Source organism: Mirounga angustirostris, unplaced genomic scaffold, assembly GCF_029215605.1.
Source record: "Mirounga angustirostris isolate CCGP_5_RB_7025 unplaced genomic scaffold, mMirAng1.0.hap1 SCAF_7, whole genome shotgun sequence".
NCBI lineage: Eukaryota > Metazoa > Chordata > Mammalia > Carnivora > Phocidae > Mirounga > Mirounga angustirostris.
Window position 1 is genome coordinate 95,295,780 of NW_026991715.1, and position 15,115 is coordinate 95,310,894.

The 15,115-nt window shown below is 43.4% G+C and overlaps 1 protein-coding gene across 1 annotated transcript in view; it reads right to left on the bottom strand.

The window, feature by feature from the left end:
• Window positions 1-15,115, bottom strand: part of DOCK2 (dedicator of cytokinesis 2) — a 419,219-nt gene that overhangs the window by 36,677 nt on the left and 367,427 nt on the right. Inside the window, exons 34-36 of the mRNA XM_045901591.3 lie at window positions 10,795-10,880; window positions 4,459-4,615; window positions 2,465-2,505 (exon numbers count right to left, since the gene is read on the bottom strand). Of these exons, the coding sequence (XP_045757547.1) occupies window positions 2,465-2,505; window positions 4,459-4,615; window positions 10,795-10,880 (284 nt within the window). The remainder of the gene's footprint in view (window positions 1-2,464; window positions 2,506-4,458; window positions 4,616-10,794; window positions 10,881-15,115) is intronic.

Genomic DNA, 15,115 nt, shown 5'->3' on the forward strand with positions numbered 1-15,115 from the left:
TGAAGGAGAGGTCTGTGGTACTATGAGAACAGGATTCATCCAGGTGGGGAGAGGAGGGACTTCTAGAAAATTTCCATTGCATGGCAGTTAGGCTAGGATCTAAAAGTAAAGGGAAGAATGAGGGATGAGCATCCCAGGTAGAAAGATTTGCTCATTCATTCATCCAACAAATGGGTACTTTATATGTTATATTCACCCTCCCAATCATCCTTTTATAGATAAGAAAACAAATTTATGTTAAAGTAGACAGAGCAAGAAATAGGTAGAACTGGGTTTCAACATCAGCAATTTCTGCCTCTATAGTCATGGCCATTCCATTCTTGTCCCTCACCTTTCTTCTCATCAATCAGAGTTATCAGTGCAATTACATGTGGTTTGCATGCAGGGAGTGTTGAGCATGTGTTCTACCTTTAGAGGTTTCTACAGGTTTCTTTAGAGGTTTTGTATGTATATAGCTGAACCCTACCTTATATCCTTGGTCCCTTAAATCCCTAGATAGCTGGGTCCAAAAACCTTTAAGAGAGCAGCCAGAGGGACAGATTTCCTGCAACTTTCAGCTCCCTGATCAATCAAGGCACCCTCTCCTCTCCTTTGCCAACTCAAGGATTTGGTGATCTACTAAAGAGCCCAAAGGAAAACACCCTGATGGACCTGACCAGGGATTCAAACTCAACAGCTACACAGGCCAGATGGGCAGCTTGAGTGAGGTAGGCACAGTGAAGTTCAGTGGGGAATGGAGACAATGTCATGACCAGAGTACTCCAGTTTTGTCAGGACAGGAGGAGGGCTCAGTGTTGCCACACCTTCTGAGTTTTTTAGAGGAGGGATATTTTTATTTTTATGTAAAATCTCTAGATTTTAAAATTTTGGCAACCAATTTAAAAATGTTTTTAAATACTATGCCTGCCAAACAGAACAGGTTTCCAGACTATATCCTGTTACATTGTTTGGTTTAGGCAAATGCGGTTTTCCTAGATTACAACAGAACTCAAATCTCCAGAGCTTATGGAGATCTGGGGCTCACCATCTGTGTTTCTAAAATGGGAAGGAGAGAAAAGAGGTTGGAGAGATAGATCCATGTGCTAGACACTTTACCTATAGCATCTCATTTAATCCTAAAAACAGAAGGTAGAATGGAAACATTCTATAAGGGGAAACCTCAGCCCAGAGAGACTGAGTGATCTTATCCAGGGTCACAGAGAAGACAAGGTGAAGACCCCAGGCCCTTTGGACTCCAAAGCTTTACACTACTATAATAAGTCCTGTCTAGCAATGTTATAAATACTACCTAAGCTTAGGACAGCCTATGGAATTATCTTTTATCCAAATGATAGTTCCTATTCCTGGAATAATGCTAAACTAAGTACCTAAAAATATCTGCAATAATAGCAGAGTAGGTTCAGACTTGGAGTCTCTGGCCTTTGACAGAATGGGTCAAAAGACTTGAAAATGTTTGTTAACCTTCTGGTCAATTTCTCTTTGTGGACTCTTGTCTCATGAGGATATGCGCAAGATATATCTTGGACACATAAGACATACATATAAGAATTTTGTCGTTGTGCTATTTATGATAGAAAAAAGTTGGAAACAACCTAAATGTTCAATAATATAGGATTGGCTATATAAATTACAGTATATTCTGGAAAGAGAATTTTATAGTTTCATTAAAAATTATGTTAAAATTCATCTGTTGACATGGAATTCTTGTCAAGCAAAGAATAAATTATGAGCAATATGATCTCATTTTTGTAAAAAATATGCAGGCATAGAATTCTATCTATATATAAATATAAAAGGGTCTGAGAATATGTATGGATTATGGGAGTTTATGTCATTTCTTTTGTTTTTGTCTGTATTTTATGAGTTTTTTTGTTGCTGTTGTTTGGTAATAAGTATGCATTATTTTTGTAATGAGTAAAAATAACAGTAAAAAAACTTCGGAGAAAAAAATATGAGATTCCGAGAAAAATTGGCAAGGGAGTTTTTTGCTCCAGGCTAATGTCTTCCAAACCCCCACCTTCATGATATATTCAAATAAATGTCTTTTAAATGCCTACAAGGAAGCAGGTATCATGCATCTTGGTATTTTTTTCCCTTTGAAATTGGGCTGGCCAATGGTCTAACTACAGGCTTCATAAACCCTGGACTTGGGCCTCATGTGCCCGCCTTCAACAAATGTAGATGGAATTCACCAGCTGTCCACAAGGTGGGTTAAGGAAAGTGTGGTCTGTGGACACAGCAAAACAGTATGGCGGGCCACAGAAGTCCAAGTAGTATGGGGGGCTGCTTATAGGAAAATGAAAGGAATTGAATCTGGGAAGATTGATGGTAATCGGAACACAGAGGGACCTAGTGTTAAGAAGATAAGTTTAAATTTTATCCTGAAGGCAGTGGGGAGCCATCGATGGATACAGAGCAGGAGAATGACACAGCAGGTCTGGGTTTTAGAAAATCAAAATCTTACCTTATGTACATCTCTTCCCGATTGTTATCTTTGTAGAAATTCTAGGTAGTGAAGGAAAAACAGTGATGAGTGTTTTTCTTTGCAGAGCAGCAGGGGTAGAGGGTATAGTGAAGGAGATGTGAGGAAGACTGCTGTTTAGTATCTGGGGACCCTGAGATGGGAGCACAAAATTTATTTTCCTGAATGCATCAAACACCCTTCTTAAGAGATTCTGCCTTGAAAGTCACTTCCCTGATCCTTAGACTGTAAAGGGACAGAGGGGGTACCTCAACCATCATATACTAGGGGTGAAGTTGAGCTATTTGCTGCACTGAGAGGGGCTGTCAAGATTGAGGCAGTCTACTTTGACAGAGTCTACAACAAAAGGCAGCCCAGCTTGATGTTGACAAGCTCAGACCTAGTACTCAGACGGAGCTGGTTGGACTCAGGGTAATAGCAGTAATCAGAGTAATAGGAATAGTAATAGATCCCAAGGAGAATAATGGATCATAACCCCTGTTGGTACAGCAGTATGAGGAGTTATGATGAGACTCCACAGGCAAAAACACTTAAACTTGGCAATACCTAGGAAGCCTGACTCAAGCTCAGGGGTCATTTGTACTAGTAGTGGTCCTGGGCTCCACCACCAGAGATCCTAATCTCATGCATTTGTAAATGAGTCCTTACAAATTCCGAGCCACGAGGTCATGGTCTGACCCATGAGCCATACGTTGAGAAGACCCTGGCTTAACCCAATGTACCCACGTGCACCAGAGGCTCAGAGAGGGCAAGGTGATGTGTCCCAGGGTACACAGTTAGTGGGTGGCAAAGCCACATGAGACCTCAGCTCCCCTGACACCCTCCCCCTGTCCTCCTTCCTGATGCCATGTTTATGCCACACCAAAAGCTAGCAGGGTCTAATTGCTTGTGGATCTGCCTGTCCCAAACTCTCTCCCTGGTCAGAGTCTGACTGTTGAAAGTCAGTTTCTTCAACTAACTTCTGTCTCTCCATAGAGAGAAATTGCTAAACTCCTGGAAAACCCCTCTTCCTGCTCTTTATGTAAATTGGACCTAGTGGAGTTATTAGCAGTGAATTCCTTTCTGCTGTAATCAGGATTTTTAAACTCACCTTAGCATTTCAGAAAATCAATGGCAATATCTAGGCTGTTAAAAAGGGAGTCCACTTAGGGTAAACAGAGGCCACACAAAGGAACTATAGGACAGGACTTATATTGCTGGAGCATTGAGCATGTCAGGGGGCATTGATATGATGGATAGACCACATGGTCTTTTGGCCAACGTCATTCATTTAAACCACTTTAGGGTGGGCTGATGTGATGGTGTGAAATGCTGGGGCTGCTATTACCTGTCTCATGACCGTGTGGCAGGACATATGAAGGGAGACTTTTCAGGAGTTGGCCCTTGGCAGGTCATATGGTGTAGGGGTTAAGAGCCTGAACTTGAGATTAGCTGCTCTGATTAGCCTGGCCCATACTAATTTGTTGTAAATTCTGGTTATTAAGATTACTCCATTCTGTAAGAGAAGGAAACTAATATGTAGTAAGCATTTAACCATGCCCCTGGACCGCATAACCTAAGAAATAGGTACTATTATTTTTTCTATAGAACAGATAAGCCAACTAAACCTTCAGAAAACTTCCTCGACTTGTCTATTCTATTAATTAGAACCCAGGAGCTATGTAACTCCAAAGCTCCTACGCTTAACCACTTTCTAGTGCCACTTTCTTTCCATATAATGTGTTAAGTACCAAAGAAAACACTCATTTCCATTTCATCAATGAGGAAACTGAGCATGGAACGGTGAAGTTATTGGCCTCAAGTCACAGAGCTAAGCTAGCAGGTGGCAGAGTAGGAATTTGATCCCACTTTTGTCTGGTTTGCGAAGCCGTTAGCACTACTTCCCTATCAAAAGCATAGTGAAACCCCAAACCAGGCCTGCCCCCTAGGACTCTGGTCTGATGGGATCTTGGGGCGAGGTGGCCAACCCCACATACCAGCAGATTCACGGTGCAGCTCATGCGGTTGTCTTTGCTCTCGTCCGTCATCACACCCCGGTAATCGAGCAGCTTCTCCAGGAGGCCTTTCACCAGGTTCACAAAGTTTTCCACCGACTTGAAAATAGTCGGGTGCTCTGCAGCACACTCCATCAGGCTGTGGGCAGAGATGGGAGGGCAGTAAGCTCATGGCCAGTGTGTTGGTGGGCGAGGGGAGCAGATAAACCAGTGAATCCAAGCTCCTCTGGTTCATGTGTTGGCTCATTTTGTTCATTTATTCAGTCACGTATTCATTTATATACTTATTTGTCCATACAGTTTAACAAGTATTTGATTTTTTCGTCCACCATCAGAATGGGGAAAAAAAATGTCCAGTGTGGGCAATGGTGTGGAGAAATGGTCACTTGTACACATCCACATTGGAAGTAAATCAGTACAACCTTTTGAGTAGCAATTTTCACAATATCTATCAAAATTGTAAATGTACATACCCTCCCACCCAACCATTCTACTTCAGGGAATCTATTCGACAGAAAAGATTTATAATAGTTACAAATCGTGTCTACAGTGAAATAGTTGAAACCATCTTAAATGTCCATCAATCGGCAAATGGTTAATAAATTAAAGTATATTCACAAAATGTAGTTCTATGAAGACATTAAAAAGTATGAGACCTCAATATGCTGAAAAGGCTCTATAAAATATACAGATCAGTGAGAAAAGTAAGTCTCAGAACAATTTATTTTTTATTTAACCAACTGACATAGAACCTACCATGTCCCAGGCATTATTCCAAATGTCTCACAAATGGTAACTCATTTAATCTCCCATCATTGCCTTACGAGATGGGATGCTTGCAGATGGGGAAACTAAGACACAGTGAGGCCAACTAACTTGCCCAAAGTCACACAGTTGTTAAATATCAGCATTCTGGCTCTAGCGTTTGTGAGCAGAGGTGCATGTCTGCATCATGTATCTCTGTGTGCTTATAAATGTGCCAGATATGGTCAGGAAGGATAAACACCAAACTCTTAATGGTAGTTGCTTCCGACAAGGGGTCTAGGTGGGAGAATAGAGAAGAAAGTATTCATTTTTAAAATTTAAATGTGCATATGTTATTTGAAAAATTTACATTTGTTATAATATTAGTATTCTAAATTTAAAAAATCAAAAATAAAAAATGTGGCATTCCTTAAGCATCGATTAGTTGTTAGGCCCTATGATAGGCATTGTGTGGGGTAGGGATGGGGAGAAAGATAAAATAAGAAATATAAAAAAAATCATGTCTACTTTCAGGAGGCCCACAGGCTAGGCAAGGGGAGACAGATGGATTAAAACTTTGATTAATGACTACTTCATATTAATCACTTATTCTGCACCAGACACTGTACTAATCACTTTTTTCTTTTTTTTTTTTCTAATCACTTTTTTCTTAAGAAATCATCACAGTAAGTCTGACTGGTAAAAATTATTCTCCTCATTTTATAGATGAAGGAATCAAGGCTCAGAGAGGTTAAATGACCTTCCCAAATCACTCTGGTGGTAAGGGGTGACCTTGGGAATCAAGCCAAATACTTCCCTATTTTCCCACAGAGAAACACTGTGGCATGTTCTCAGGCATCTTGAGTAGACAAGCATTACCCAGGCTACTATTTGTTTCTGGCTACTTTCCCCGTGGCGGCTTAGGTCCCAAGAGCTCCTAGGAGGGAAAGGTGAGAAAGGCAAGGACTTTGGAGGGTCATTTCCTCCCAGAAGCCAAACCAGGCTGCAAGGAGGCGACATCTCCAACTGTGGCTGTGATCAGACAAATCCATCTTCTCCGTGGGAGAAGCACCTGTTCCCTGGCTCTCAATGAGAGATGCAAATTGCCCTGTGATTTAGGCCTGTCTGGCTCAGTCACAGCTGTGCCTGACTCCCTCTGGGACAGTCACTTCCAGCCCTGTTTCCCAAGCTAATGACAATGTGACAAAGCTTTGTCCAGTGTTTGGAGTGTGATTCCTCACAGCCTCCCAGGCAGCTCAGACCCAGAAGGTATCTCATGGCCTGAGTGCAGCCAGACTAGTGGTTCTCAGTCCCAGCTACATGTCAGAATCAGCAGGGGAGCATTTTATAAAGCTCAATGCCCACCCTAAAATCAATGACTTTGTATCTCTGGGAGTGGGAGCCAGGTAGCAGTATTTTATTTTTAAAATTCCCTAGGTGATTCCAATATGCAGCCAACGTTAAGAACAACTTGTTTAGTCCAGGGCTTTGCAAAGTTCGATGTGCATGGGAATAATGTGGGGATTAAGAGATTCTGTTAAGGGGCGCCTGGGTGGCTCAGTTGGTTAAGCGACTGCCTTCAGCTCAGGTCATGATCCTGGAGTCCCGGGATCGAGTCCCGCATCGGGCTCCCTGCTCAGCAGGGAGTCTGCTTCTCCCTCTGACCCTCCCCCTCTCATGCTCTCTCTCTATCTCATTCTCTCTCTCAAATAAATAAAATCTTAAAAAAAAAAAAAAGAGATTCTGTTAATAGATTCTGGTCGAGTAGATCTGGGCTAGGGCTTGAGATTCTGCATTTCTAAAAAGCTGGATGATGCTAATGCTATTGGTCCTTTGTGAACCCGGGTTCAGAACACAGTCCTGGCTTTCTTAGTTTCACTATTCTTTAGGCATAGGGTAAGAAAGCTGCTCATGGTCTAGGATCGGTGAGACGGACTGGCAGATTGTTTGGAAATCACCCAGCTGTTCACCATCCACCATCCATCCATCCACTCAACAGATATTGTTCTAGGAACTAGGGATTCAGAAATCATTAAGACACTGACTTCTAGGAAATCACAGTGTAGCAGAGGAAGCAGATACAGAAATAAAAACTAACCATAGTATATAATACTACCATTTACTGAGTACTTCCTGTGTTCCAGATTCTGTGCAAACCCATTTTATTGGTTATCTTGTTTAATACTTACAAAATTTCCTTGAGTTAGGCATTATTAACATCATCAATGTACAGAGGAGGCATGAGGCCCACGGGTCCTGCCAAGGTCACCCAGCTGTTCCTCTCCTTTGAATCCACAATAGAGGACAAGTACAATGAAAAGGGGTCCTGGGAATCTCCAGGTGATGCAGATAATTCCTCACTCAACGGAAGGAGAGGTGGCAGAACCCTTGCCAGCCACTCCAGGTCTAAGCTCCTGCCTTGAGGGGCCTGGAGGGAACTCACACGGCCTTGAAATTGATTTGCATTCAGTGTGGGAGGCCTTCAGAGGGAGGAGCCCAGGCCCACTCTGTCAGTGCTGATGGAACTGGGTTTTCACTCACTCCTTTAAAAATGATGTATGCAGCACTACATATGACAGGTCCTCTTTTAGGTACTGAACTGGCTTGGGTGGGATCTTGGCCCTAGAACACATTCTCTGCCCCCTTCAGCTTTCCAGCTCCCTAGCCACTTCTAGAAAAATTCTCAGGCAGACGGCATACAGCAGGATAGCACGTCTAATTACTCCATTCAATGTGGGACCTTCACATTAAGACAGTTACGGACAAACGGGAGTGGGCTCTGAGGACAGTTCTGAGGGTAAGGAGGAGTGGGATGTTCTGTAAGGTTGTATAGCTTGTGTACTGCACAAGAGCCCACAAAGGCTGAAATTCAGCCCCACTCCATGCCCTAAGCCTTGTGCCTTAATGCAGGGCTATAGCTGCCCCAGGAAGGGAAGCCCTGCTCTATTCACAGAGGCACCATCATATTCCTAAGCCGTGTACCCACAGGACTGTGTTTGCCCAGAGCAGGTCCTACATACCAGTGGAAGCCCTGAATGAAGGGCTGAGTAGATGGGCTGGAGGAACTGAGGATGACTAGCCTGGAGGAGATATGCCAGGTAGGTTCATGGTTTCAAATAACCACATCAGTATCTACCTGGAGAATAATAATAATAATAGCTAATATTTCCAGAGTAATTACTAGTTATCAGAAATTGTGCTAAGTACTTTACATGACTTCTCTTGCATAATCTCAATGAAAACTCTAAGAGCTGGATAGTATTTTTATCCCCAGTTTGCAGATAAGGAAACTTGAGGCTCAGAAAGTTCAAAGGAAGAAGCAAGGACCTGGCCCCTGGACATTCTAATGGGACCTTGACTCCTCCAGTTGTGTTTGATTAGTTTTGTAGAAATCATTCACACCTCTCTCTCAGGAGCAAAAATAATGAGCTACTTTTGATTTCCTCAACCTCTAAGGATTCCTTTTATAAATAATCACTCAGGAAGGATTTGAAAATCCTTGTTGATCATCTGAAGACTGCCACAGAGCCCCATCTGCTTATAAAAATGGAAATTGCCAGCACTGTAAATGGTTTCACTTATGGTCAATATTTAGATTTTCCTTTTTAGAACTTTAAAATAAACATTGACTCAGGCAAAATGTCACTTTTTACCCTGGACAGTCAGTCTTGATACCCACCCGAGGGGCAGACAGTGGGTTTCTCCTTCCGGCTGAGCTACCTTTGTGATCCATGTGTTTAGTGAGGGTTGTGCACAGTGACAGAAGGGGGACAGGGCCCGCCGGGATGGTACTGCTGGGAATCTGCTCTGCCCACGGAGCAGGGCAAGGAGGGTCACTGTGGTTAGAGCAAAGCCTTTAGTCTTGCTTTTGTTATTAAAGTTGAAATATTCAAAAAGGATTAGGAAAAGAATCCAAAATCAGAGTTATATCAGAGAGTCATACAAATCAGAGAATATACAACTAGGAAGAAATGAGCCACAGTCCTGAACCTTGGATGAAGTCCTGGGGGAAAGGGGACAACTGACATGGAGACAGAAACTGGGAGTCAGGTGTCTGAGCAAAGTATATTTACTAAGCTTTTACCTGCTGTGTGCCAGATGCTTTATAGTTATTCATTCTTTAAAATAACCACAGGCTTATTCTTCCCATTTTATAGATGGAGATACTGAGGCTAAAGATGTGATTGGCCCAGAGTTAGAGAGATGATAGGTGGTGGGATCAGGGTTAAAACCCAATGTCTTTCTCCAAATATATAAAATTGGTCAATATGCACATGAAAAAAATGCTCATCATTAGCCATCAAGGAAACGCAAATCAAAATGACAATATCACTTTCACAGCCACTAGGATGGCTCTAATTAGTAAGAGAGATATTAACAAGTGTTAGGTCGAATATGGAAAAACTGGAACTCTCATACACAGCTGGTAGGAATGTGAGTGGTACAGTACTTTGGAAAACAGTCTCATGGTTCCTCAAAAGGCCAAACAGAGTTACCAAATGACCCAGCAATTCCACTCCTGGGCTTATACCTAAGAGAACTGTAAGCATATGTCCACACAAAAGCTTACACACAAATGTTCATAGCATCACCATTCTTAATAGTGAAAAAGTAGAAACAGCCGAAATGTCCAGTAATAGGTAAGTGAATAAACAAAATGGGGTGTCTAAACAGTGAAATATCAGTCAGCCACAAAAATGAATTAAGTGCTGACGCCTGCTACAACATGGATGACCCTTGGAAATACGCACCAAGGACCATATATTGATTCCATTCATATGAAATGTGCAGAATAGACAAATCCACAGGGACAGAAAGTAGGGGGGATGATGGCTAAAGGACATGGGGTTTCTTTTGGGAGGGAACAAAACTGTTCTACAACTGATTGTGGTTATGATTGTATAGCTCTCAAATACATTAAAAGCCATTGAACTGTACATGTTTAGTGGACTGTATAGTGTATAAATTATGTCTTAATAAGATGTTAAAACAAATCAGTGTCCTGATTCCCAGTTCAGTGCTGACCACTGTGCACTGCCTCACTCAGGTTCGGGTCCCAGCTTGTCCACCCAACTAGTTTGTTCTAGTTTCCTCAGACAAGACCCTCCCATGAGCCTCAGGGGCCAGCTCTGTGACCTGGGGATCAGAGAGTAAATGCAGCTAAATGAGGCAGTGTGCAGAGAGCATTTGGCATGGCATCCGTGTGCTTCATGCGCTCCCTATATGTTGGTCGTGATCAACATCTGTCTAAGATTAAAAGAGAAAAAAGGAAAAACTAGCAAGAATTTTTCCACAGCAAAGAGGTAACAAAAGTGAACATTTTGGTGGATTGTTTTCCCCTTCCTAACACAGCAAAGTTTCTTTTTATCTGTCCCATTCCATCAATATCAAAGAAACAGCCACTCTAGGGAGAGATATTTGAGGTTTCTTTTAAAAGTGAAGTTTCTCCAATACCAGGAGCCACCAGATGGATCTCTAGGGGGAAGAGAGAGCCTCTGAAGGCCCTGGAGTTCTGAGCCCTCCAGCTTCCAGCCCACCCCCCGGCTCCTCCCGTGCATGGGGCGCTGAACTTACATCGACTCCAGCAGCTGCATGTATTGCTCATCTCCTCGGCCCCCTTCCACCTCATGGTCCAGTTTGAGGATGATTTCATTTTCAAACTGAAGAAATACGACATGGAAATCAATAATAACAATGTTAGGAGGCCGAATGTTGAAATTAGTCAATTTGTTATTTTTTTTTTTAAGATTTTATTTATTTATTTGAGAGAGAGAATGAGAGAGAGAGCATGAGAGGGGGAAGGTCAGAGGGAGAAGCAGACTCCCTGCCGAGCAGAGAGCCCGATGCGGGACTCGATCCAGGGACTCCAGGATCATGACCTGAGCCGAAGGCAGTCGCTTAACCAACTGAGCCACCCAGGCGCCCAGTCAATTTGTTATTTTAACCAAAGCTTTAGGGAGCGCCTATCATTTCTCAGGGTCAGTGCCAGGAATGGGGAGTGCACACAGAACAGGATGTTATGCTTGCCTTTGGGGAGTTCCGCAGAGCATGGGGAAGAAAAGTAGATGGTAAGCACTGGAGAGAGAAGGAAGGAGGGAGTGGGAAGGGCAAGTGAAGGGGAAAGGGCATTTCGAGCAGAGGGCATAGCATGTGCAAAGACATGGAGGTATGTGACAGAGCCCTGCATCTTCAGGGAATGGCACAGTGTCATGGACAGCTAGCATTTCTGCCGGTCTGGCATACCTTTCTCCATACTTTGGTGATCACACTGGTCCTGGTCTCAGTCTCCGGAATGCAGCTGACCATGCCTTCCTAGCTCCAGGTACGGGCACGTGACCCAGGCCTAGCTCTTAATCAGTATCTTTCATCATCTAGACACTAAGATTAATAAAGGCTCAGGAACTCTTAGCAAGTCTGTCTGCTCCACATGAAGATGGAAGGCTGTAAGCCTGAGGCTGCTGGAGATGACCACAATGAAAGACCGTGCCTAGGAACACCAATACGGAGAAAAGCGGAAAGGGGGAGATGGAGAAAAGCTGAGCCCCTGAGCTCATCCATACCTGAAGCTGTCATATTTGTATGAGCTGATGCCTCAGAGAGTAAGGACTGGGGACAACTGTAATGGTCAGAGATCAGACTAGGTAAGTGACTTGAAAGTGAGCACATACCCACAGTCCCACCAAATCTTGTTACAGTGAAGACGGAGAGTTTTCTATCTCCCTACTTTCACCATCAAGAAGCATCTCACCCACTTCAGTTCATGGTTTTTTCAATATTATAAAGGGCCATACTGGGTCCCTTTTCATGTCTGTAATGTAAAAACGGTTTATACTGTTTTAATAACATGCCCTGATGAGTCCATCCACATCATGCAGTGCACTTCTCAATTTTACTATTAAATAAGAAACTGGCATCTGGAGAAAGGAAGGAGGCCCTTGGCAAAGGTCACCAAGGTCAAGGCAGTCTTTGGGTGGGTACCACTGGCTCCTCACCCAACCTCTCTACCCTCAGTCCTTAAAATATCTCCATGAGATCTGGAGGTCATATTTACAGATGATCACTTTTTTTTTTTTTTTTTAAGAGAGAGAGAGAGAGAGCATACACAAGCAGGGGGGAGGGGCAGAGGCAGAGGAAGAGAAAGAATCTCAAGCAGCCTCCACACCCAGCATGGAGCCTGATGTGGGGCTTGATCTCATGACCCTGAGACCATGACTGAGCAGAAATTAAGAGTTGGTTGCTTAACTGATGGAGCCACCCAGGTGCCCCAAGGAGGATCACTGTTAAATGTGAAAGTGCATGAAGAGCAGATAGCCCTGGACTGGCTCTACTTCAGTAAGTGTCAGGTATTAATACTCATGAGGAAGGAGAGGCTCAGGGAATTTAAGTGGCTTGTCTAAAGTCTCAGATGAATGACAGAGACCTTTTGGCAGGCTCTTTTCAGTGCACAAAGGATCAAGCCCAGTCTAGTTGGTTGGAGTCTTCAGGTGATTGAAGGCAGGGGCTGGAGTCACTCTTCCCTCAGCTCACATCTGTGGTGCCATTGTTCCCTCACTTTTGTGTGCTGAGGGCCAAAGGAAAGGACCAGAAGCTGACACAGCACAAATGAGAAAATTTTCTGTGAGTTTCTACATTTGGGGAAGATTTATGGAAGGAGATACATAAAACCTGGAAGATGGATAGGATTGTGATAAATATGAAAAGGAAGGGAATTCTAGGCAGGAGGCATGCCTAATAGTGAGCAAAGGGTGGAGGTAGGAATGCAGAGAAAAATGAGGAAAGCTGTTCAGCAGGAGCAGAGTTCAAGAAAGAGAGAAAGGAAAAAAATTAGAATGAAGACCTAGATGGGGGCCAATATGACAAGGGTCTGGGCTGCCAGTCTGCACTTGAATCATGGACCTTATATGATGCATGGTACTAAGCATCTTGTAGGCATAATATCATCCAGAGCCAAGGGTTGGTGCTATGTTGATTAGAGATGTCTACTAAGCAAGCCTAGGACAGGAAGAATACAGCTGAAGGACTACAAGCATGGGCTCTGATGTTAGACTGTCTGGAAGTCTAGACGTGTCTGCTTCCTTCCCTCCACCATCTTGGGAAAGCTAGTAGGTCTTTCTAATCCTGTTTCAGAGTTTATATTAGAGGTCAGCAAACATTTTCTGTAAAGGGCCAGATGGCAAATTTTAGGCTTTGCAGGTTGGATAGTCTTTGTCACAACTACTCAGCTCTGCTGCTGTAACACAAAAGCAACCATAGATAATACATAGACAGATCAGCATGGCTGTATTCCAATAAAACTTTATTTACAAAAGCAGGTAGCAGGACAGATTTGGCCTATCAATATAATAGTAGTACCTACTGCATGGGGGTAGTTAGGAGGGCTGGAGGAGATTTCATACATAAAGCACCAGGGGAAAGCATAAACTCACATATGCATTGGGTTTACTCATCTGTTTATGATTACTGCTAATGTTATTGCTATTACTGCTGAATGTTACTGGAAAGCAGCTCTGGGGGAGAAAAAACAGCATTTTTTCTTGTCTGAGTTGTTCAATGGTAAATGTTGGCATGATTCCTCCTCATGTGATGAACTTGCCTTTAGAGCAGAGAAGTGCATGGGGTAAATAAGCACTTGTCACAGGGTCACAAAAGAGCCTGCAGGGAAGGAAATTACAGGGTGCCAGGGCTTGTGCAGAGCTGGATGATGCCATACCATGCCTGAGCCCTCCAGGGCAGGTCGGAGAGTGAGGGTTCAGTCAGGCACATCCCAGAGCAGACTATGGCCGGTTTTGCTCCCCATCAGGGACTGTGCTCTGGAGTGGCTATGAGCACAGCTTTTGGCATCCAAGAGACTTAGTTTGAGTCTTGCTTTGACTTTTTTCCATACTATGTGAGCTTGAGCAAGTTAATAAGCTTTCTGGGGCTCAATTTTCTCATCTATTACATGGAGATTTAAAACAGCACCTACTTAGAGTGGTGCTGGGAGGAGTTAATGGGAAAACACGTGAAAGGCTTAGCATGGCGCTTGGCACATAGTAAGTGCTCAATAATTGTTAGCAATTATCATCATGACATTGTTGACATTGTCATTGTCAATAGCATCATAATCTCACTTAGTCTTTACAATAGCCAAGGGGGATGGTTATCATCATTCCTATTTTATAAAGAAGGAAACTGAGGGAAGTGGAACCTTTGTCTTGGGTTTCAAAGGATGGATGGACTTGACCAGAGTAGGCCCAAGGGCCCAGCATTTGCTCCCAAACATACACTATGCTGTGCCACTGTGCAGAGCTTCTGGCTTCTCCAAATCAATTCCATTTTCATCCACAGCTACACAACTGCATCACATTGTTGACTCCTCCCCCATCCCTGCAAGGTGGGTATTCCTTAAGGAGCAGCTGCAGGCTACTTTCACAGTAGTCAATGCTACAGAGGCCCAATACAAATCTTAAAAAGCCCTAGTCAGAGAAAAGGAAGTGAACTCTAGGAACCCAGCCCTCCTGGGTGGGCCTCCCTCTTCTAGCACAATGACTCATGGAGGCCTCACTTTTGCATCATGCCTTCCCTGCATTGCTTCTGCTGCCTCTCCTGACTGCTTGAGAACATCTTGGCTATTTTCATTATTTGTGTGCCTAGAATCCTGCAGGAGTATGAAATTTAGGAAACAAGAGCTCTTCTTCAAAGGTATGATGTTAACTTTGACTTTGTATGGGAGGGGCAGAGATAGTGTGAAATGCCAGGTTGGCAGAGAGATAGAAGGGGTGGAACTGGCCTCAATAAGTCAGACTGTGGCCTCCTTTGTTAATGAAATGCTGGTTTTCTGGGGGTGGATGGAAGCAGACTTGGGGCAGGGTTGGGGAAGAGCTGGAGACAATAATGTCATGTAAGAAGGGAGTCA